Genomic DNA, 24,807 nt, shown 5'->3' on the forward strand with positions numbered 1-24,807 from the left:
CTACAGTATTTTTTGTTTTTCAGTACTCAGTTCAGTCTGCTGAAATATTTTTGCTGCATCAGAACCGTGAGCCCCCATGTGACAACCCCTCTTAAAAAGGCTTGGAGCTGCAGTAGTTATTTTGCTGTTCTCTTAATATGAGACGATGAGATGGACTGAATTCATATCACACTAGAGGAAACGTATAAAGTGGCTATGGCTAGAGTGCTCTGTGATGGTGCATATGAAAATATATCACTACTCATAATCATTGATTTTAAAGTTGCAGAAGACATGAGGCTAAGACTGTTAATGCAGGTTCTAGTCTGATGAGCATCAGGCTCTCATGCTCTCTGTCCTCCTCTCTCCCTTTGCATTGACTGACAGTGCTGCAGACACAGTGTGACGCTCTGCTGCAGAGCTTTCAGAGACGGCAGGGTAACTGGACATCCAGATCATTTCGAAACAGAACCTCAATTATGCATGAACCGTCTATAGCCGGGAATGTCAACACATTCAGTTTGATTTGTGTAGCACAAATAGATTTAGTCACAAAGAAACTTAACAGGAATAAACGAATTCCGAAGATACTTTTTTATTCATCCCTAATTTTTATTTTTAAAACAGAGGCAACATTTGCAAGGAAAATCTTCCAGAGATGATGGAAATTTTTGGTCCAGGTTTCTGTGTACTGTATCTGTATCACTGTTTCAATAATGAAGCCCTATTTACTATAAAATCTGTTAAGTAATAGTGCCCAAAAAAATAAATAAATAAAATACCAGTGTACTCGTTAATTCCCATAGGTAGGGTGTAAATTATATACCCTAGCGTTTAGATTTTATAATCATTAAGTAATTCATCATATTCTGTTTAGTTTATGATTTTTTCAGACAATGTTCTGATGTCATTGTCTGAAATGGTTTATTAATCATGATTTTTTTAGTTATTTTTTTATAATTGTTTTCTTTGAATTGTTCCATATTTTCTTGGTCTTTCTCCAATCATTCCAAGTCTATACATTATTAACCTCTTAGTTGGCAAATATATTTCTATATTAATAACTATCAGTATTGAGACAATATTGACTTGAAATGCTTGAATGTTATCAGATCAGACATGATGTATTTTTTATTCAATCCAGTTTGGTGTATTTTTTGAGTGTTGTGAGCATATATAGTGTTTAAGGCCATGATATGAATCATGCATGTGAACACACCACATGGACATGAAAATGTATGTAAATTTTGACAGAACTTGGCAACATGCACTTGTTAGTCACCTTGCATACTAAGATGATGTCAGTTTTAGATCAGTATCTGGTATCAGCCAATGCTCAGAGTGCTGAAATTGATATTGATAACTGATAAAGCTACATTGATGGATCAATAGTTTATTGATGTACATCCTGGCCAGCAGAACTCCCAGCTGTAATTTGCTACTCAACTGTTAGGAGTTCATGATGGGTTAAGATGCAGTGTTAAGTTTCTCTGCTCTTGTACAAAGTGGTAGTTGATCTCCTTTCTTAAATTTTATTTCCTGTAATGCATGATGGGGGGGGGGGTGTAAGCATGATGGAGATATCTGATTTCTGGTCAAATTTCAGATGTTTGAAATGAAATGGACCTTCCATACATTCTGTACATTTGTATTCTTTAACATTTATCATTACGTAACAATCTTTTTGATATGTTCATAGGCTGGTCACAGATGCAGTTGATGATGGTTCTTCTTCTCTTATTTATTTTGTTTTATTTATTATTTATTTATTTGCAGAAAACCAGGCCAAAGCCACGCCAGTCCATTTCTAAACCACTGGAGAGTAACTACTTTGGTGTGCCGTTGGTCAACGTTGTCACACCAGAGCGTCCCATCCCACTGTTCATTGGGAAGTGCATCCGTTACATCGAACTGACTGGTGAGCCCCATTTATTCCTTAACAGCAACCACAAACAACAGGCTAGATCACATCGCTCATACTGACAGCACAAAGATTAAACGGTAAAGATGGAGCTTTTAAGAAAGAGGAGGAAAGAGCTAAGCATATCTAGAGTACATTTATCATTATACATTAAAATGTGACAAACTTCTAAGAAATGTCCCCCAGTGTTGACTTATAAACAGATTCATCTTGTCAATGTAATCATGAAAAGTCCTGATCAGAGATTAGCACTCTTGCTGATTAGGTAAAGGCTGCCAAGGTTAGTGAGGCAGTGTGACACAGCAGATGGTGTTGAAACTCCATTCAGACATGATGATGGAGATGAGGATACAGTGCTTGTGGGATCATTACTCTGTGGATAACAATGTTTGCTTGTAATTTCATTTCCTCCTCCGCTTTCTCTTCGTGTCCGGTTCCTTATTGGAGTAATTTTGATCCTCCACTCACCTGCTTGAAGCTATTCAACTTCCTGTCTATTATATCATGTCGGACATGTTGCTTTTTCTTAATTTATATATTCCTTTTTTCATGCCCTTGCCTTTTTTTTCTTGTTAATTCACACTTGTTCCTCATGTTGATTGTTTTCAGTTGGATCAGTCAGCTTCGTTTTGGCAGTTAAAATCTCATCGGCTATACACACCATCGTGCGTACACTCTTCCCTCCTCTGGTTTTATCAGTCGTTCAGGAAACATTTGAACATTGTGACAACAAGCTTTTTCAGAGCAAGATAAAGTGGCTGAAATAGCTTACTGTCCTTGTTACAACCTCAGACACTCTGGAAGTCTGGCTTGAGAACAGCTCACACAGCTGCTGTTTTTTTTTTTTGTCATGCATCTTATAATAAAACGTATACCTTTCCTTTTTACAAACAAATTAACACAGCATTTCAGTTAGACATGGCGGTCACCGTGCTGCCTTTTTTTGTTTTGTTTTTCCCTCCTTCATTTAAAGTGTCCATTTGGAGTGTCCGTTTGCACCTAGGTGACAATAGCATTGACCACACAGTATTTTATAAAGCTATTTTTAAATATTGAAGTATGCATGCATAACATTGGGGAAAAATATTTTTAGCAACATTAAATAACATTAGTGAAAGTAGAGCACTGTGCTAATTTATTAAGTTTTCATATTTACTAACAAGCTAGCTAGCTTAAATTTAAGCATTATGCAGTGCAGTTAAAACCAATCACTAGTGAGCCAGCTAATATTACAATTTGTAAATCTTTTACAAAGGCCATTAGCATGTTTACTGACCTTAGGCTTGTTATTGTGTAGATCAGTTGCCAAAAGCCTAATAAACAATTGGCTAATTACTTGATTGAATAAACCAGTAGCGAAGTTTAATAGCATTCCGATGAACCTTAGGCTAACTATTATATTTTACAATTTTACAAACTAGTAATCTAATTTGCTAACAAGTGTGAGCCCTCCAGCTTGATGACTGAATCAAATTACAGGGTAGGAATTTTTGTCCACTTAAGAGAAATCAAAGCTTCATACAAATCTCATACTTTCCATACAATGACTTTGTGACCCTGTAACTGCAAAATGTGTTTTTTTGGGTAAAATACTTATAATAAATATGCTGTTTAGCTCAGTCCCATTGTTTCATGTAAGGTTAAACAAACTGAATTGTAATTACAGCTGGCTCAACATACTGTACATAATGCTGGTGTAAATGCACAAACAGTGACTTACACTTTGCAGATGTTTTGCATACGTGTCGCATCAAATTGTGAATTCAAGATAATTGCAAGCCATGATGTTTCCAGATGTTTGTGAGTGTTGCTTGTCGTGAGCCTCTTTCACAATCCACTTTCCCTTTCGTCACACAGATTGCAGCCTAGAGTTTGTCTCTGTCTGTTAAATAGCATCGTTCTGTGAAAACACGTTTCATTGACATGCTAAGGGACAAAACTACCAGCTATGGTGAGAGCTTTTCAGCAATCAGTCACAGTGAGGTCTGATTATTATGGTGTAGGATGTTTTGAGATGATGAGCAACATACATCCTCACAGATTGGGATCTGTAGTAATGCTGTGTTCCTGTAGCTTTTGGTGGGGAATGTACAAGTGTTATTAACATCTGTTTGAGCAGCCAGCAGAGATTTGATTTGGGTCAGCACCGTTAGCATGGTTAGGGATTAGGGTTGTCCATGGGGAATTGGCTCTTATATGTGACTATAGTGCAATTCTCTGTGTTGTTGGAACAGATAGCGATTCCTTTGGGAAGGCAGATGTCCAGCACTATCTAAAATGAAGTCGTAAACTGTGAGCCATGCACAAACGTTGCTCCCGTGGTTTTGTAAAACGTAGCTGAGGATGGTGCATAGACAGACACTACACTCTGCATGCACAGTTTGTAGTCTGTGTGTTTATATCTCTGAATAGAAATAAAAAAATCTTTAACTTCAATGCTGGTGTTGCTTGTGAATGTAAACCCCACCCTTTGGACCAAACCTTTTTACCACTAGGGGGCATAAAGACGTATTGATGAGATGTATCCCTGTGTGTGTTTCTTCAATAGCAGTGGAATGCAAGGCTCAGCAATGTAATTTTCTGCTCAATAGCTTCCCCATAGAGATCGATATCTGAGACCCGGAAATGAGTACAATCTTTGGTCTCAGTTCATTTCTGGAGTCTCTGGGTGGAGCCAACTGCTACAACTCACCACACACTGATGCACTGATAGCAACAATAGTGACAAGCTCACTTGAATTCACTTCCTTGCCTTCTTAATTACCGCATCTTCCACATCACTGCAAGCAATTTGGATGGGAGTTTAAATTCTTTTATAGCAACTCCATGACTGTGACAGAATCAGACATCCTTCTGGCTGTTAGGATTGTAAATTAATACAAGTCCGAAAGAACATGAAAAACAAAAAAGTGGGGAAATCGGTGAAGAAGTTCAGATGTTCAGTGATGTTCTCTAAATCCGTTTTTTTTTTTTTTTGTTTGTTTGTTTTTGTTTTTTTATAAAAATCAGCCATATGATTTGCAATAATTTGGACCTTTTACAATTAAGTAATTACAGAGGACACAGATAATGATTAATGTGCATTTAATTCTATGGCCCATGTTTTGCTCCACATCACTCAGGCGAACCACACTACCCACTCTGAGAGCTGTTACCCTTTTTTTTTTTTTAATGATCACAGTTATGTAGCCAGATGTGCTTAGTCACAGTTGCCAAAGTGTATTTTTAACACACACCAGTACTAGTTCTCTTTCATATTCATTAGGAAAGTAAGCACAGACCCTGGTAATGAGTCATTACTAAACCCTACGATTGGAAAAAATGTGAAAATGAAGACCTCTGACCACCTGACATTACCCCTAGAATGGCATACATGTTATGTGTTAAGAAGCGTTTGCAGTCTGACTTTTATTTTGCTCACGCGTGCACCCATCTTTTACGCTACCAAGGCTTTGTCCACCAATTGTTCTTTAGTCTTCCTGTTTGTCATATTTTTGTACCCCTATCTTATACTCTATTTTCTTTATCCCTTCATTTCTTCATCTTCACTATCATTCTATTAACATGCTCTAGCATGTCTGGGCATGCTTTATGCAGTCTGGTATTCATGGTTGACATAAAGGCCAGCAGGCTTTGCCATTCTTTCAGCCTGGTGACCTTGTCACTACTGCAAGAAAGTGTAACATTTAGACATTGCTTTGTATTAACATGCATTTCAGGTGATTTGATTAGAAGTGATTAGTGTTAAATGCAGCTGTGAACGGGGTCAAATCTTTTGAACCTAAGAATGGAGTCACGAAACCTTTATTAAGCAAAATACTCGTATTAAAAATTGCATATCCAAATGATAACAACTTAAGGAAGAGTAAGAGTATCCAGGCATACAGGACTTTGTGAATAGCCCATCACTTATTGTACAGAATTGTATTATTACTATTTTAATTAGTTTGTGGATGCTATATGAAAGGTGCATTGTGATTAAAGAAAACAATGAGAATTATAAAATTATATACTTTGGTAATGTTCCATCTTCAGCCTGTCTAGATGCATATTAATAGATGAATATGTTTTTGTTTGATTTTAGCTCCTCATATACAGTTATACCAAACTCCAAATGTCTTTACACACTACACATGTTCACAGAATCTGTGCACTGTATACTCCATAGACTTTAATTTGGGTTTCGGCTACAGAAACAAATACCCTTATGTAATGAAGGAAAAAGGAAAATAGCACAGGATTGCGTGGTCAGCAGAGCTATTTGTGAAATCCGATCCCAGCAGACATGATTTCTACACATGACAATACCAGGTATAAACAGTTCTCAGTGGTGTATTTGTGATTTAATACAAGCTCTGAAGAAGACCATAGGTGTTGGATGTATTACAGGACGAAATCCACTCTTACATATGAAGAAGTGGTGTACAGATGAGCATGCTTCTGTGCGATTTTGCATAGTTCACATTTGTGTTATACTGCTGAAATGCCAGTGTAATGCATAGCTCAGAAAGGATATGCATAACTTGCCTACAGGAAATGACCTCGCTTTGGGGGTTACAAATGCTGCTCAGGAAGCTGTGCATCAGTGGTGCTAAGGGCATAGTGAGCATTTGACCTCTGTGCTTTGACCCCTGTGTGAGCATGGAGACTTCTCCTTGTGTGAGTGTGTGTGTGTGACCTTACATTCACTGATATTTGGAGAATAATAGACTGTGATTATGACATGAACTCACAGAGCAAGAGAGCGAGAGCTAAAGATATGAAGGAGGACTTCCTTGTATTGTCCTCGCCCCGACACTTTCAAGCAGGATGCAGTGTCTCTTCCCCTCTGTTCTCTCTCTCTCTCTCTCTCTCTCTCTCTCTCTCTCTCTCGCTCTCGCTCTCTCGCTCTCTCCCTCACTTTTTAGAATGGTTAAGCTTTTGAAAACCTCTCCTGAAACACTAGGAAATACCATTGTTATGGTTATTGAAGACAGTGTAGAGAAATATGAGTAATTCTAGCTAGTGAATTGGGCTTTTTTATTTTTAAAAGCTTCGTGAGGCAGTCTTTTGTCCCAGCTAAGTACAGAAAAGAGAATCTGAGTTTAGGGTTTATTTTACACTCTGACAAGTACTTGTTTTGAGTTTTCATAGCAACACCATTCTCAGTTGTGTCCCGAGTTTAGACTGGTCCTAAACAATTATCTTTCTTATATTATCCTGTGGTCTGGGATGTGGAAATCCAACCTTAACCTCTCACAGACCATGTCCAATAAAAAAAAGAATAGAGTCAACATCCTGGGTAGATCACTGGTCACTGAGGCAATTGGTAAAAAGAAATTCACGAATCCAAGAAAAGTCATTGTGTGACGACAAGAGCTGTTATGGGGGAACAATTTATGAAACACTGTATTTAACTGATCAGGAATTTTCATTTTAACACAATGTTTGTGATGTTTTTAATTTCAGCAAATTTTCTAGCGTGGAGGGTTCGATGAAAAAAACAACAATACAGCATAGCAAAAGTTAAATGTTTTATTCTTTGTGTGGGATTGATTTTCTTATTTTTTTTGGTTGGCATTGTAAAAAATGTAATGTGTCCCAAGCCCATTTCTGCTAAAACTTGTTTAAAGGGTGGTTAAAGTTTGGACCATCAGTTGGTGCGGTCAGACTTTGTTGTCATTTTCTCCACCTCACCACTGCTTTAAATTAGTTTTGGCTGGATTTAGAGTTAAAATAATAATTCGGCTTGACATTCAGATCTGGAGTATGTGAATCAGTAGAGGAAATGTTCATTAATGAAAATAAGGGATAATGAACTGTGAATTAGTCATTGTGGCAAATGATGTCCCGGTATATTATATTCACTGATGTATTGCTTTGTGTGACTTCATGCTGCATTGTAAGCTGCATTGGCATTCAGTCTAGTAATCACATCACATGAGCATAAAAAGCAGTCAGATCTTAATGTCATGGTTGGTTCACCCTGCTGGGCGTTATTCTGCCACAGTGACTCACACTGTTATTTTCCATTGCAATTTGCCTCACTGCTTTTTCTGTCACTGTCTTGCTCTGTCTTGCATTCCTTTTCTCGCTCATTTTTGCCCTTTGTCTTCTGTTATGATGTATACAGATGTGGAAGAGACCCTATCTGTCTGCTCATACACAGAAACTCGTAGAGCCTGAGGCTCCATAGAAAGGAAGTTCACTTAGGAGCAGGTGGCAAATCAATGTGCTTCACTACTATGCCAAGCTGCCTTGTTTCCGAGGTTGTCTTGAGCTGTCCATCACTGCAGAAGTGTTGTCAGCATCTGTAGAATGAGGGTCCAGGCTGTAAATGCCTGGGAGAAAAAAAACAAAATGATATCATGTTTGTGTGCTGTTGGTGGTTGACATCCTTTTTTTATTGACTTGTTTTGATTGGCTAAACACCGCAGGCAGGTTTTTTTTTTTTGTGATTAGATGAATGGAGCCTTCTGGGGTATCACCTTCCCGTAATAAGAACCTCGGGCATCTGTAGTGCTTGACAGAAACAAGGAGGAAGTTGAATGAATACTCTGGACTGTTTAGACTTTTGCATTAATACTGTCTGAGTGTTTGCTCTGTCATTTAGTTCTTATATATTTCGTTCCCAGGCTATCTGTGACTGAGATTTCAGGAGAACTTGACCTTCTCATCCTTGGACAGAACTTAGTCATCCTAGTGATACAAGCCAATCACGGTTATCTCTTGACACATGTATACAAAATTGGTGTGCCAAGCATTGTGAGATCTAGCTTTACACATCTTGGGCCTCCCATCCAAGTGTTTTGTTCAATAGGAAAGAACTTTGTCGCTCCAGGGACATGGGTCTAATTACTGTCTGTGCCGATTTGCTTGTTTTACCCATGTCACTCTGGGTTTTTGCTGGGATCTCAGGTTTCTTCACCTATTCAAAAAATATACCAGTCAGGGGATTGGTTTCTCTAAATTGCTCCAAGGTGTGAGTGACTGTGATGGTCTGCAGTGGACTGGCATTCAGTACATTGTGTTTTCCTTCCTTGCAACAAGATCTGCATCAAAATTAATAGGTTCTCTCATTTATTTCCAGGGCTGACCACAGAGGGAATCTACAGGGTGAGTGGCAATAAGGCTGAGATGGAGAGCATACAGCGGCAATTTGACCAAGGTGAGTCGTTATTCATTAGTTCACATACATCAACATAGTTGGGTTTTTTTTTTAAGTAAACAAATTTAAAGTGGCTTGCAAATACCACTGAAAACATGAAATGAAAGAGACTGGGTAGAGCATTTACTATTGCTTGTATTGTGCTAGCTGTTATACAATAGCTGTTTTAGCGTTAACAATTAAAAATAAAGGGAAAACTTGCAGAACTTTAAGTGAGGCTGATTAACGTGTGGACCAAAATCTGACTGCTGAAAAAGTTCGTGCTGGTTATGACTGAAAGGTGTCATAACACAGTGCATCACAGAAGGCTCATGCTGATCCCTGGAAGGAGGCCCACCTCAGTATTAATATAGTTGTTGCTAACAAAGTGCTCTGTAAGTGCCTGTACCTTATATCCAGTACAAGACCACTACCACTATGCCCCTGGAAACATGAGCAATGTTGAAATGCCAGCACTGTCAGCACTGTTTGTGAATTCTGGCTCTGAGAGTTCCTCAAACTCCTCTACATCAGAGTACAAGTTAATAAAAGGTCACTAGAGATGCATTGAGCTGTTTTGTTGAACTCCAATGTTTTTGCTTGTACCCACGAACAATGTTATTTCTAATTTATTTGGTTCTACTTCTCAGTATATTTAAAAAACTATTAGCCTAATTTGAGTGACTGCACCCCTGATCAGACAGTTACTAAGGATGAATGAATAAACGGTGCAACTCTTGTCTTAGCCGGATACACTGTGAACCTTTCTGGCAAGCTTTCAGGCAAGCCTTTCAAATGTGCTGAATATTGAACTTGTTTATTGCCAATGATATATTAATATTTAGTCAGATACCTAAAGCCGTGTTGCTAAGTAGTGTAAATATTAGCATCCTGACCCAAAAACTGTTCTGTCATTAATGATAATCGGCAGAAACGCTTTTTTTTCTGTGATTATACATATGATTATACTTATACATGTGCTCAGTACAACAAAATAATACAGCCTGGAGTTAAGGCTTGGGTGCTGCAGGAACAGTGAGGGATAAGGAGTCTGTTCAACAGCCCAGAAGTGGCAGATTTCAGTTTTAGACTCATAGAATAAATGACTCATGCACACACAGCATATGGTTGCTTTGCACCTTGATATAATCTGAACCGAGCACTTTCGGGATCTCCTGTATTTCCAGCCTTCTGTTATGAACAATTCACATTCATATTGACAAGAGCATCGTGCAGCAGTTCTGCTTAATTAACCTGACGTTTTCTACAGCTATCGATTCAGCTCCAGAGTCTAGATGGATCATTATGCGTATTATGAGTGTGAGTGCATTACAGTGCCAATATTGAATTGAAATTCTGAAAACTTTCTGCGTATGCATCCATATACATTTGTTGTGTGCATTGACTGTGCTTTGGCACCTTTGTGTCTAGAGAATAGGGGAAGAGGGTCAGTTAATTATTCGCGTATTGGTTTTTCGTAATTAAGCATGTGCAAATACATGCGCTGATGCACTGCTGGGTTCTGTCAGGGTTGGTTCGGTCTGGCGTGAACTAATAGGAGATGAGGATCGGAGTAATAATAAGAGTTTAATCGATTATGCCCTAGCACAGCCGTGTTTCTACAGAAGCTACTGCATGCAAGTAGCAACTAGCATGCGGACAGTGTGACCTATTCTGACCTTATAAAACACTGTATATTTAATGATTGTTGAATAATGTATCGGGGGTGGGGGGGGTGGGGGTCATTAGCTCCCTATCTCTAGCACTGCTTCTGGTCTCTGTATAGAAAAGCAACAAACCCTAATCAGAAGGCAACATTTTAATTAAGTTTTGCTTTTTCCTTCTGCAGTCAGTAAGCAGCCTCACACCATTGATTTGTTCTTTCTTCTGCAGAATATAAACTACATTCTTGCAGCGGATTCAAATGCTCTGATAACACTTGCATGGTTTTAATCAGATCGCTTTTCTTTGTCCTTGCATCTGTATTTTTTCTTCTCTGTCTCTATTGTTCTTTTGTACACAAAACTCTTCTCACTTGGTATGTGAGTCCTCCAATGAGACACACATTCCATGGGAATATGGGTAATTTAGCAATTTACAGAGACTGCACCGAACACAATGGTTGTTTATCGCACAGGTTTTGAAACAAAAGTGCTGTCCTAATGTCTTGTCAGCCAGTGGGTGGCTTCTTCATGTTAGCATACCAGCTTCTTTTCTTGTAGGTTGTATGTGATGAACTGTGTTTGCTATTACTTGTATTGTTTGCTGAAATTGTAATGAAATCTGTGTATTATCTGACTATTCTTGATTTCTGATTGTTAGATCCTTCCTTGGACCTGGTGGAGAAGGACTTCTCTGTGAACACTGTAGCTGGAGCAATGAAGAGCTTCTTTTCTGAGCTGCCAGACCCTCTTGTGCCCTACAACATGCAGGTGGAGCTGGTGGAGGCCTTTAGTAAGTACTGCCATAAAGTTACAAAAAGAAAAATCATTTATTTGTAAAGAAAATATTTTTTGTCATTCATTGAAGCTGTGTTGCATTTTTAAATCTGAAGCTGTATCTCAAACACCATACTTCTCATAATTTGGTGTTCACACTAGAGAACTCCGATACATAGTGCACTGTTAATGCCCATAGGATGTGCTAAACCTGTTTAAAGATTAAATATGAACTGGTGGACACTTTTTCCATTCGGTGGCCTTAGCCTGCACTGTGTTATGGAAGAGGTGCTGCGATCAGAGGGTTATGTGTTCCACGTTTCGCCAAATAGCTGACACACTATGGCAGGGATTTGAATTCAGCAGGTCTCCTTGCAGTAAAATAAATGTCAAATATAACTGGAAGCACCTTCTCAGTGCAGACTGTTGTATGAATTTTATCCAGCTAATCATATATTAGGTTCACTGGTTAAACATGTGCATTATGTCTATTTAATGAAGCAATACAGCTTTCTAACACATCAGACTCCTGTAGGTATGATTTTGAGACCTTTAGAGAGTTAATTGTGGATTAACTTGAAATTTGATCAGTTAAATTGTTTAACGGCTGTTAGAGCTAAATATTAAATACAATAATTTTGTGAGTAGTCAGGGACAGTGCTCTACACTACCTTTTGAGTTTTAAAATAGACTGTTTGTTTATTCGGGCAGTTTTGGTTAGGTTCAGTGATGAGATCTTCTTATTCATTTCCAGTTAGTGCAGTATATTGTCAGTTTCTCTCATCAGTAAGATGAAGAATTTACTCTTCACTTTTGTAACCTGATTAGTCTAATGGTGCTATATACCATCTGCGTTCGTTTTGTCGCTATTAGTCTACTAGTTATCAAATCTTGCCCAACTTCCTTATGAAGAATCGGAGAAGGTGGTCAAAGAGGGTATTTCTGTGCAGCCGAGGTTTGTGTGAGCTCTAATGCACAGTGATTTCAATTCCACAACTGTATAAAAATAGCAATGCAGAACAATGCTGCTTGCATAGCTGCTGCATCCACATGCATAGTCATGGTCTAAATATGCTCCGTGCTGGCTTGTTCAAAGGGCTGTATATTAAAAAAATGAAAGGGCGAGGTTTTGTGTAATGAGGGCTATCTGCAGTGGGGGGTTGTTTTGCTCACACAGCACTGAGCTTCATCTTCATGCGGTGTGAAATTCTGTGTTAGGTGCTGGGCATTTCTCCAATTCCAGGATGCACCAGCAATTAGACTGAAACTGCAGCTTATGCCTGTAGTTAGCCTGCTACTTGGGAACATTTGAGCATGTTACCGAAACACTTTTAAGCACTTCAGTCCTTTGGAGAAACACTCCAGCACGATGTCATTCTGCCAAGTAGAAGACTGAGAGCAAGCCCAAGCAGTGTGACCGGCTTTAAGTGCATTTTTTACATGCAGTACTCTTAGGCTGTCAAGGATGTCTTAGTATATGTTAACGTAATAGAAGCTAGTCGAGCTGAAACCATAAATGCAGCCCTTCTGCCTTTTAAGACATTTATTACTCCCAACACTCAGCAGGAGACAGTGAGGGGAAATATGCACTTATCAAGCATAGAACACTCTAGAAAAAGCGTACACATAGTGATTGTAGTGTTCTTGAAATGTTGTTGGGGGGATGATGAGAGAGACTGAGGGGAAAAGGACAGACGGCAGGTTACGTGATTGCAGAGTCACTCCCTGCAGGTGGTGGGTGGAGCTCCAGGCTGGCCCGTCTGTCACTGAGCGTCATGGCAACAATGCAGCAGGCTTGTTCAGTGTCAGCGGCTGTGAAGCTAGATGTCTAAAATGTCTGCATTGTACCAGCTTTTACTCAATACCTTTGGCCATGAATAACGGATAAGCTATCTCAGGGAGTTCAAGATGGGGAGTTTGACATATTGCGTTAAACATAGATGAATTGCCTCGGCAGACGAGTGTACAGTGAAGTTTGTCTGTTGTGATCTGATTCCGATTGATTACAGACTGTTAATATCTTTTGAAGATGAAATCACAGCAATGCTGGGAATGTTTACGCTGGTGTTACTATATTAAATTGTGCATCAGTGGATGTGTGAGGGTGTGTGTCTGTGTGAGGAATAGTGGAGTGTTAAACTGACATCAGTCTGTGTGTCTGTGTTTGATACTCAGGAGCAGCACATCTGCCATAGTGGTCACGTGTTTTGATACAGAGCTCTCTGAGGGCTGATGTAAGCCGATCTGACTCAGTGCATCCATCGTTCTTGCACCCAGGGGACGCACGTGTGTGCGTATGCGTGTGTGTGTGCGCGCTGTTTGTTTTTTGCCTCATCCTGTAAGCATCTCTCTGTCTCCCCTGATGACAGTGATGGGAAGTCAGGCACCATATGCAGTTCTAGAAGGACCCACCCTTTCTTAGTGCTAGAGCTGAATATTTGCTCATGACCTTTCATTCGGGTGTGTATCAGGGCTGGCAGAACAAATTCGCCTGTTTGAAAATGACTCATATGTATGCGCGCGTGTGTGTGTGGGTTAAGGCAGAAAACTGTTAATGTTTTAATACGGGTAAATCGTATTTTATTGATTTTATTTAACCATATTAAAATGAGTGTAATATGGACTGCTTGTGGTTGTCTAACACAATATTAAATATTTGCTAATATACACAATGTAGGTCTATGAATAAATGGATGTCATTTGTGGCATACTTCATTTTAAATTTATTTAAATTAAATATTAAAAACAAACAAGCATTGTATCAAAATTGATGTTACATCGAATTAGATGGATTTATAGATTTCCAGCCATCACTTACTGGAGCAGTTCTCTCTACTGCTTTTTATTGAACCTGTAGTGCATTAGGTAGCTTTTACAACATTATAGGATAGCCTTTGCAGTAATTAAATATAGTCACAGGCCTCTTAAATATGAATACTATGCTATCGACCCTTACTGATTCAGCAAAACCAATGCATAATATCATGCAGATACAAGTCAAGACATCAAGATCAAACATCTTTACTGAGGAAAAAATGTGATCTCAGTGAGTCTGAACATGACATGGTGGTCAGTTAAAGACTGGTTTGGTTTGACTATTTCGGAAATATCTGGGGATTTCACACACAGCAGCATCTGGAGTTTGGACAGAATGTGCTTCCATCTAATATCACTGATTGACGTTTTACAGTTTTATTAAGTCAATGTAGCTCGAGTGAATGTGAAAACTGACATGGTCTCCTGCAGTTGTAACTCATCCTTCTTAAGTTTCGGATGCTTTTCTTCTTTTACTGTTGTACTGTTGAGTGGTTGTTGGAGTTATCGTAGACTTCCTGTCAGTTTAAACCAGTCTGGCCATTCTCTTCTGACTTAATCAACGAGGCATTTCAGCTCAAAGAACTGCCCAATGTTGGATTTTATATTTCCCACTGTTCTGTGTGCTGCTGTTTGAATTGTTCACTGATTGGATAGTGGCTGGTTTAGTTAATACAACATTATTTTGGGTAAATCAAGAGAAAAAAAAAATCTGCCAAGTACCTTTTTATGAACAATAGTTACTTTCTGTGTCGCACTACTGCTGTTTGCTTTGGCAATATTTAACCCTTAAGGTTGAAATTATGCTGCAATCTACATTTATTTTTATGTAGTAATTAAAATAGAAGATCAATTTTAATTTGTGTACGCATAAATGTTAGACATGTGACCACATAAAATTTCAAATCTAAACTGGTAATTTTATTTCTAACTATAAAATCCAGAATTTTACATTAAAATGTTTGGAGGTATATTTCTTTGAGCGTGTATGTAAGTCTTTTTGCAGGATGAACTTTATCATGCTGTTTTCTGTTTGTCTGCCTTCTCTTTTCTCCTTCACCTTCGGCTGCTTGCCCGAGTCATTACTTGTGTTGATGTGCCAAGAGGCTGTATCTGGATGGGTGTCTTATTTTTGTGTCACTTTGTCTGTGTGTCTCATTTTCATCTGTGTCTTGCCTCCCACAGAGATCAATGATCGAGACCAGCGGTTCCTCGCCATGAAGGACGTGCTGCGCAGGTTCCCCCGAGAAAACTACGAAGTCTTCAAATACGTCATCAGCCACCTGAACAAGTGAGACTTATTACTTTGCAGCTTCACACACAACCCTGTTTTTCTCATTCCACAGAGGATTAAATTGCAGAGCTTTAGAAGTATTTAGTAAACCTTTCACAGTTCAAATTCTAGATTATCCTTCATATTTGGTGGCACAGAATTATTTAAGATTTAATTTTTTATTGTTTTAGGTCATTAATTCGTCCATCTTGCTTTTTCACTTTATCCTAGGCAAAGAAGTGTCATACTTTTTTATATTTATAATATTTTTTTAAATGATGTACCAGTTTTCCTATTTTTTCATTGTTTTCCTGTCAATGAATATCAAGTAACTTTCTGTCAGATTGTAGTGTATTATTATTTTGGCTGTATAGTGTCTATAGTTATAACATGTATAGTGGGCATATACATCAATAAATAACGGTCTGAGAGAAAGAAACCATAAAACGTTAATTTTGGTAAAATTGAAAATATTTTTTCGCACTCTTTTTACCTTTCACCTTAATCGGTTTCACCTTATGAAATGTGACTATATGGAAATACAGGCAAATGTTACATTCAAATTTCTAGCATTAAGAAGATAAGCACTCTTATCAAAAGTGACTTTGCAGTGAAATTGAAAATATCCTCACAGTAGTACAAATCTTTTATGAACTAAGAATACCTTAAGGCTAAAACCTTGCTACATAAGAGTTAATGCATGAGTAAAAGAAGAAGGTACAAGTATTTTATTTAAATCTTAATGCTTGTTTAAGTGCTTAGTGAAGAGAGACTAATATTCAAATGCGTTCTGGGATCTCTGTCAGTTTCAAAAGAATTTTGTCAGCCTAAAAGATTTCCATGCTATAATTTAAAGATTATTTTTATAGATTGTTTGTTTTCAATTACATTCCTTGTAAGTCTTTTTGTTTTTCTCTGTCTCAGGGTGAGCCAGAACAGCCGTGCGAATCTGATGACCAGTGATAATCTATCCATCTGTTTTTGGCCCACACTGATGAGGCCTGATTTCACCACCATGGATGCGCTGACAGCAACGCGCACTTACCAGACAATCATCGAGACCTTCATCTACCAGTGTGCTTTCTTTTTCTACAATCAGCCCCTGATTGACAACCCGAGCAGCCTGTCTGCGCTCCCAGGATCCCCCACTGCTACCCTGTCCTCCACTTCATCCGTGTCCGGCTCCGCCTATTCATCCTGTTTTAGCCCGGCCCAACACGTAGCCACGCCCTTCAGCCTGTCTCAGCAATCCCCACCCCATTCTCCTCCCCCTACTCCCCAATCACCTATCCAGAGTCTACTGCCTCCAATGCACCCGCACCACGCACCGACAGAACAACACACACTGTGAAGCAGAGAGGGATGTAGAAAGAGAACGAACATAACCAAGAAGTTCTGAAAATTGGGAAAGAGTTGAGTTGAAAAGTAGCATTTACAGAGATTACATAAATGGAAATTGATTTTTAGAAAAAATGAATGAGATTTGAGGAAATGTGCCTGCAAGTGATAAAGAATGCAAAGAGGGAAGATAGAGAGTGTTAGACATGGCGAGAAGGTCAAGCCACTTCAGCTGTGAGACTCTCCGGTGACGCTCATCTTCCTCATTTATAGATCACTGCACTCAACTAATTTCTCTTCATAATATAAATGAGAATCATACACACGTTTTTACCTTATATACACAAAATAGGTCTGAGAGCATGGGTCAGCACAGCACAGACATAAGAGGAGTGTGTGGCTGAAGCCTGTGGTACCTGACCCATACTGATTTACCGGAGAGGTTTCTGAGTAGAAGCAATTGATATGTGGGGGGAAAAGATAGAAATCTGAACTAAAATCTCCACACAGTCGATTATCTGCTCTACCTAACCTCTCAGGCCCTTGTCCTGTCACCACCAATAGGAAGAAAGCTAAATCTGGCAGGAAGCCATTCTTAGCATTCTCAGCATTTTTTCACCTTTCAGCCACTATCATCACATTTTAAAGACTTATTCCAGCAACTGAAAACACAACAACTCTGTCAACCACATTCCTCTTTTTTTCTGTCTGAACGAGTCTCATTTAAAGAGGAACATGGTTAAAGAAAAGTCTGAACAAGAACTTGATAAACTGGATCTGATTTCATTGGCAGTGGACTACAGTAAACTTTGGTACTTTTTTTTTTTGCATAGCAATCTGAGATTTGAAGTCTTCTTAGCATCTCTTTGCCTTTGCAATGAACCAGAATCTCAAGAACATGTTAGGAGACCAGTTTTTGTTTATGTTCTGGAAGAAAAAAGAAAAAAAAAGAAACTGTGTTTCTTGATCTGGAGTGTGTTTTCTTGATGCGTCAGTCAGGGTTCAGTTTGTGCTCCACTTCGATAACGGATCTCAGTGAGATTCTTCATTAGAACTGATGTGGAAAGATAATGCAGTAGTGAGCTGAAACATTAATGTGTCTGTGCGATTATGCGGTCATGTGCATACCTGCCTGAATGTACACTTTATGCTTGTGAAATATCACAGTGAGATTTTGGCAGCTTTCAAAAGTGTGTCCAGTAGATTGGTTTTGACGGAGAGTATGAAAGAGATGTGAACGTTTAAAAGTATAAAGGTGGTGATTTTGGTTGTCTGTGTGTTACCATTGAAAGGAAAGCTGCTTTGTCTAAAACATACTTGCATCACTCATTCCAAACTCTGCTGCACTATTCCTTTTAAGAAACTTCCAAAAAGATTTTAAATCGACTTTTGCTCAGTCAGAAATGTTTTGTGTCTGAAGGAGAGTAGTAAGGAAGAGAGAGACTTAAAGGGAAAGACCCTCAGTGGTTTGGTTTTATATTCTTTCTTTCAGATTTCATCTTTGTGCTCATACTTGGGTGTGCTACTGCCATCTCCTGTGCCAACAAGGTACTGCACCTCAGACTGAGGCAACCTGCAGTTTTTCTATCTACCTTAGACAGAGTCCATTCCCCATCTTTTTTTTCCCTATCCCATCAGAGAAGAGCTTCACACAACATCACAGAGATATCTTTAAGAACCTGCGTTCCTCAACAATACTTTTCACCGCTTCATGTTCTACTGTGTATTCTCAGGTCACTGCAGTGATAATGGCTCATTAACCATCAATTATTTCTAATTGTCCACTTCACAAAATTTTCTGTCGTGCCTGATGTAAATTCTATAAAAATCATTATGCTGATGTACTCAACAGACTGAGTTTTGGAACTAAACAGGAATTTTTAGGACAATAAAAGTAGATATTTTAATTGGAATTTGTAGGTCTGTAATGAATCTGACCTGAACTGCTCAGTACATTCGCCCTGCCAGTCAGCATCACATTAAGCGACTGATCGGCTGTTTGAAAACTCAACATGATTTCTGCCCACTCTTATAGCACGACTTGCACCTCAGCTATTTGTCTTCTTTTCAGTTAACATGGTATTTTTTGGGAAAATAGGTAGAAAGATCCAAACTCTCCTGGTACTTTGCAGTTGATTGCTGTCTTGCCACTTTCTCTGTGAAAATCATACATTAGCGTCATAATACAAAGTTTATCCTTAGCAGCCAAAGAGCAAAAAGGGTGAGAGACGAGGAAGGGCATCAAATGGGAATTAAAATGTGATGTTTCAGCAATCTTATGTGGCTGCATTTTTTTTTTTTGCAACAGTGGTGACCAATTAAGTTAAACAAGATGCAGACAAAGCTATATTCAACATGGTTGTTTATTTGTATGTTAGGGGGTCTAACACTTTGCCCTGTAGTCAATGGTGATAGAAAAAAAAGGTTTCTTTTTATGTTTTATTTTAATAATTAAAAAAAGACCATTTTTAACAATTTTGTGAATGGTGTAAAGGCCATATGATGTAGTGCATGATTCAACTCCAAGTCTGGGGGTTGGGACCTTCACCTCTTCGTATTTAATGGAGAAAAAAACAACATTAAATGAACAAAAAGGAAAAAAAAAAAAGAAAAAAAATCATGAAGTAAACTGAGAAGAAACAAAAATCATGACTTTATTTGCTATGGTCATTTGTCTCAGTGGGAATGGTGTACAAACTGTAAGGCCTTATGTGAGCTGTATTATAGTTAATAAAACAATCTTGTAATATGTTTCTTGTCTCTTACATCAAATCTGCTCTTAGATGTTTTAAAATATTCTCTATCTATCTATCTATCTATCTATCTATCTATCTAATAGTCTAAATTCTAATAAGATATTCGAAAGCTTCACAGTATGTGAAAAATGTTTAAATGTCATATGGATTATATTGAATCTTTATGCAGTACTTAAGTTTAAAATATAGAAGAAAATGATCACACTCTCTTTGCATATTTTTCACCATAACAAACAGCAAAAGATTGGAATATTCAAGGAATATTCCAGTGCTATTCCAGCTAATCTCAATTGACTGAATTTCACTTATTTATTTTGTGCTTCTGTGTTTTAATTTGAGATCAGTTGAATTATTCAATGAATCAAACAAAGCTTTCAAATGTAATGGGCTTACTCGGTTCTTGTTCGTTTCAGATTAAATGATTTTAAAAGCTTTATGCTGTGCTTACTCAATCTGGATAAATAGTGCTCATTTTTTTTCCAGTTTATGTGATTGAAATGTGTAATATTTCAGCACAATAGTGTAATTCCTGAGGTACTCGAGTAAATGTATAATTAAGGTTGTTTGTTGTGAGCAAGTAATCATGTCGCTGAAAAGATTAACTGTCAATAGCTGAAATAGATTATTGATCGATACTTACTGACTAAATAATTGCCCTTAGTGAGTTTTGAGTAAACAGGTTTTCCTTTTATTTTCACAGTACAGAAAATGGTGTCAGGATTGTTGTCTGTGGTAATTACACAGCCTACAGATACAGCAGGCTGAGATTTGGTTGGAAATCACTGGAATAATCCATTCATTCATTTTCTACCGCTTATCCGAACTTCTCGGGTCACTGGGAGCCTGTGCCTATCTCAGGCGTCATTGGGCATCAAGGCAGGATACACCCTGGACAGAGTGCCAACCCATCGCAGGGCAACTGGAATAATCCTTTAAGAAAACACTCATTCAGCACTTGTTTGGTTGAACAGTAAAATATGTTTTATACCATTTGAAACAAATTGATCATTTTAAATTAAATTTGTATAGTGTCCTCTGACACTGTATATTTTAAAGACAGATATTTATTCAACACTCTGTCATGTCCACACAATTTAGCTATATTTAAAAGCTAGCTTGCAGGCTAACATTTGCTATACATAGATAGATACAACTTTATTGTATTGTACAGGTACACAGCAACGAAATGCAGTTTGGCATCTACCAGAAGTGCAAAATGTAGCAGTCATGCAAAAGTGCAGATAAATATCTAGTATATTTACAGCAAGTGGAATATACAGTATGAAAGCGTATACAGTAAATAAATATTACAGAAATGGTTATGGTTACAGAAAAGGCTATGGCATTGAAGAGGAATGTGCAGAGTGAAAGGTGTATGCGTGTGTGTGTGTGTGTGTGTATATATATATATATATATAGACTGTTTATTCAGCTTGCTAACTCCTTAAGTATATACATACATACACACTTTATATACACATAGATGAATGTAAAATGTTGGGCAGAATGTACAGTAATGATATAAAGATACATATAGGTTACAAAAATAGTACAGATATACATAATGCTCATGCTGTTGTAGGAACTAGTGGCTATTAGAACTGTTATAGCATCTTAAAAATATTGATAAAAGGCATTGTGTTTGTCAGTTCTTGAAGACCTTAATCCAGTCTACATACAGTATCAATCTTACCTGGTTTTGCTCAACCGATCCACTCAACTAAAATTAGCTTGTGTGTTTGTATAGAAGGCATTTTAATAATCAGCAGAAAAAACAGTATAATTGGTGTAATGGAAGCAAGGCAGATGATCCTTTTTAAAAGTTATTGTTCCATAACAGGTGTAAGTACTGCTGATGAAGTTGCTGTCATTGGCAGAGCATGTCATCATCTGATGCTGTGACCCAGGACATCTCTTAATGGAGGTCAAAAGACAATGACTAGATCTTGGATGACCATCTGTCCTCCTGTTCTGTTTGTTTACAGTGAGGACACATTTGAGCAGCTTTACTTTAGTGTCTGGCAACAAAGTGCACATGACATGCCTGCCTGTGGCCTGCCACTTGTGCTCATCGATTGCCAGGAAACTAATTTATATCATGTGGTTATTTTTATTCAGTGACCAAAACCTTTTGAAAGGTCATCAGATAAAAGCATAATCTAAAGCCATTACATATAAATGACAAACATGATTGTACTCATGGTAATATGGATAGAACAAACTTATCTACCAAAATTCTCTACTAAAATTCTCTACCAGTATGCACAATATAACCAACTATTGTACTGCAGAACATTGATCCAGCTCCCAGTTTACACACCCCAAGTAAGTAATGTTTTTTGTCTGTATAAGAATACATAAAGTACTACAAAATACATAAATAAATAAATAAATAAATACATAAATACTATAACTGGAGGTGTTTGGGCTAGAGCAAAATGTATACAGTATGTGGCTACTTTCCAAGAATATAATGTATATTGTTCATCCATTTTCTGTTCCCTTTATTGTACAAAGAGTTGCAAGAGGCCTGGGATCAATCCCAGGGCACAAGGTGCCCAGACCACTGCAGGGTTACACACACGCACACACACACATACTCAGACACACACAGAAACACAGACAGTCAGCCGACAATGCATGTCTTTGTACTGGAGGAGGAAGTTCCTGAAGCTGAAAAAAATGTGAACTCCACACACACAGGGCAGAGGCAGGAATCAATCCCCCAATCCTAGAGGTATAGGTCAAACATGCCACTAAACTTTGCCCCCCTGTATAATTGTGTGTTCAACATCGGGGTTGAGAAACAAAAACTGAGAAAGCAACCTAAGAAAAATGTTTCAATCACTACAAGTGTCTTAAATAGAAAGAGGTTAGTGACTAACTAGTAGTTTCTATGACAGGTGTTAAATTAGGTAGCTAGCTAGTTAAATGTGTAATTTGACTATAACAAATGAATCATCTTCCTTTTTTCGAAGGTTTCTACATATTTTGTGCATTTTTATTGGTATTTAGTCATTTTAGCATGCTAATTTAAACCATGTTAACGGTACCATGTTTGCTAGGTGCAGTGCATGGAACAGGTTCTTATTTTTGGATCTGTATTCTATATAATTTTGCTGCTGTTATTACAAAAATATTTCAGAGTTTCAGAAGAGCAACCTGATTCATGTAAATTCAATGCCAAATTCATGTCAATTCAAACTCAAAAGTAATGGTTAAAGGAGAGAAAAATGTAGCTTTTGAACACAACTGATTTAGTGACACCTACAAACGTATCACACAAAAAAGTTTGCTGTTATTTTTCCTGAAAGAAATGTAATGCTAAAAAAAACTAGCTTGGTCTACCATCTGAAAGAAACCATCTTTCTTGCCTTCTTTAAGGACAGACTGTACTTAATCTTTCTACCAAAGACTCTTCCTTTAATATGGTGACATTTCTTTTGTAAGAATTAAATGACTTGTTTAGACTATGATTATTTTTATGATTATGATTGTTTAGACTATAGACTATGATTACTGAAAGCTACTCTCTCAAACGGTAAACTCTAATAACGACTGTGTTGACAAGGAATGACCACTAGGCGGCTCACTTGTCTCATATTAATTCCTTTAGTAGAACAACTTTACAATCTCTTTTAGGGTCATGTTGATAGGGTTAACAGTTCTATTAATCCAGGTGTTTATAGTAAATACAGCAATATAAGTATTGCTGAGGTGCAGATAATCACAGTATGATATTTGTATTTCAGCAGCAGAATTGAAATAGTTTAAGCAATAATGTTGAATGATGAATTTAAAGAGCCTCCTGTCTCTTATTGTAACAATTCCCTTCTGTTTCTTTGTTACATGTGAAAATGAATTTTTCATGTCCAGTTTTTAGTTCTATAAATGGCGTGTCTCGCTTCTTATCATGTCTTTGTCTAGTCTCTAGACATCAGATGTAGTTGAGCAGCCGCGTTTAGGGACGTTGTGATCAGACTCACCCTCTTGTGCCTCGAAGCCCACCATTGATTGTCTGGGTGATTGTGGTATTTTTATATTGATACCTACACTGATGGCAGAGCTGGCAAAAGATGCACTATTGATCATTTGAAAGTAAGATTGTCAAATTGATGAATGTCTTTATAAAGAGGTTTAACACACAGCTGCTAAAGCCATAAGTGGGTAGAGCCTAAACCATGATTTTAAATGAGGACCTGAAGACAGATATGGGGTGTGTGTGTGTGTGTGTGTGTGTGTGTGTGTGTGTGTGTGTGTGTGTGTGTGTGTGTGTGTGTGTGTTATGAGTCAAGGTTATTTATTAAAAAAAAAAAAATAAATTCCAAACTTTGAAGATGTTAGTTTGATATAATTATATCACATTTCTTTATGGTGTAAACAAACATGGCTATACCTTGTGAAGGCCATCCACCAAACTAGTAAATAAGGCATTAGTTAGAGAAGAAATCAGGTTTCAGAAGCAGGTTTATTGGTCAAGTTTGTTTTTACACGCACAAGGAATTTGGTACGAGCTGTTGGTGACCCTCAAAAATACAGATAATAAATAATGACACTATATATTTAATTTATAGACAGTGGTATACAGTTAAATAAAGACAACAGTGGTGGCTCAATCAGTTAAGGCTCTGGGTTGTTGATCTTAGAATTGGAGTTCAAGCCCCAGTAGGCCTACTGCCGTTGTTGCTTGTTTGAGCAAGGCCTTTGACCCTCTCTACTCCTGGGGTGCTGTATCATGGCACTGACCTTGAGCTCTGACCCCAACCTCCGAAGTTGGGATATGTGAAGAAAGAATTTCACTGTGCAGTATTGTATATGTAGCTAAATATATGCTTCTATTCTAAAATATACAGAGTATGAGACAGGTTAACAATGTATAAATTGTGATAGTGCATAGTGCAAATAACAGTAGTGTATTACACATATGACAACTGTTTGTACAATACACAACATACAGTACAGAATGTGTGAGTAGTGCAAGCAGCATTAGTGTGTGTAACATATGGGCTGAAGTGATGAGTGACTGTTCTTACAGTACACTGTTTATGGATGGACAGTAAAGAGCATGTTGGTGCTTTTAAACGGCAAGATGGATATACAGTAGTCTAGGTCAGCTGTTTATGATGGTGATTGCCTGTGGAAAGAAACAGTTCCTGGCTGTT

The 24,807-nt window shown here is 37.9% G+C and overlaps 1 protein-coding gene across 2 annotated transcripts in view; it reads left to right on the forward strand.

Annotated features, from left to right (window-relative positions):
- arhgap35a (Rho GTPase activating protein 35a) overlaps positions 1–19,640 on the forward strand; it is a 65,217-nt gene extending 45,577 nt beyond the window's left edge. For both annotated transcript variants that reach the window (XM_027147923.2, XM_027147924.2), the window contains 5 exons: positions 1,756–1,897; positions 8,970–9,047; positions 11,349–11,480; positions 15,464–15,569; positions 16,476–19,640. In XM_027147923.2, the coding sequence (XP_027003724.1) occupies positions 1,756–1,897; positions 8,970–9,047; positions 11,349–11,480; positions 15,464–15,569; positions 16,476–16,902 (885 nt within the window). In that variant the 3' untranslated portion in view covers positions 16,903–19,640. The remainder of the gene's footprint in view (positions 1–1,755; positions 1,898–8,969; positions 9,048–11,348; positions 11,481–15,463; positions 15,570–16,475) is intronic.
- Positions 19,641–24,807: the final 5,167 nt, after the last annotated feature.

The sequence above is a fragment of the Tachysurus fulvidraco genome, chromosome 11, assembly GCF_022655615.1.
Source record: "Tachysurus fulvidraco isolate hzauxx_2018 chromosome 11, HZAU_PFXX_2.0, whole genome shotgun sequence".
Lineage (NCBI taxonomy): Eukaryota > Metazoa > Chordata > Actinopteri > Siluriformes > Bagridae > Tachysurus > Tachysurus fulvidraco.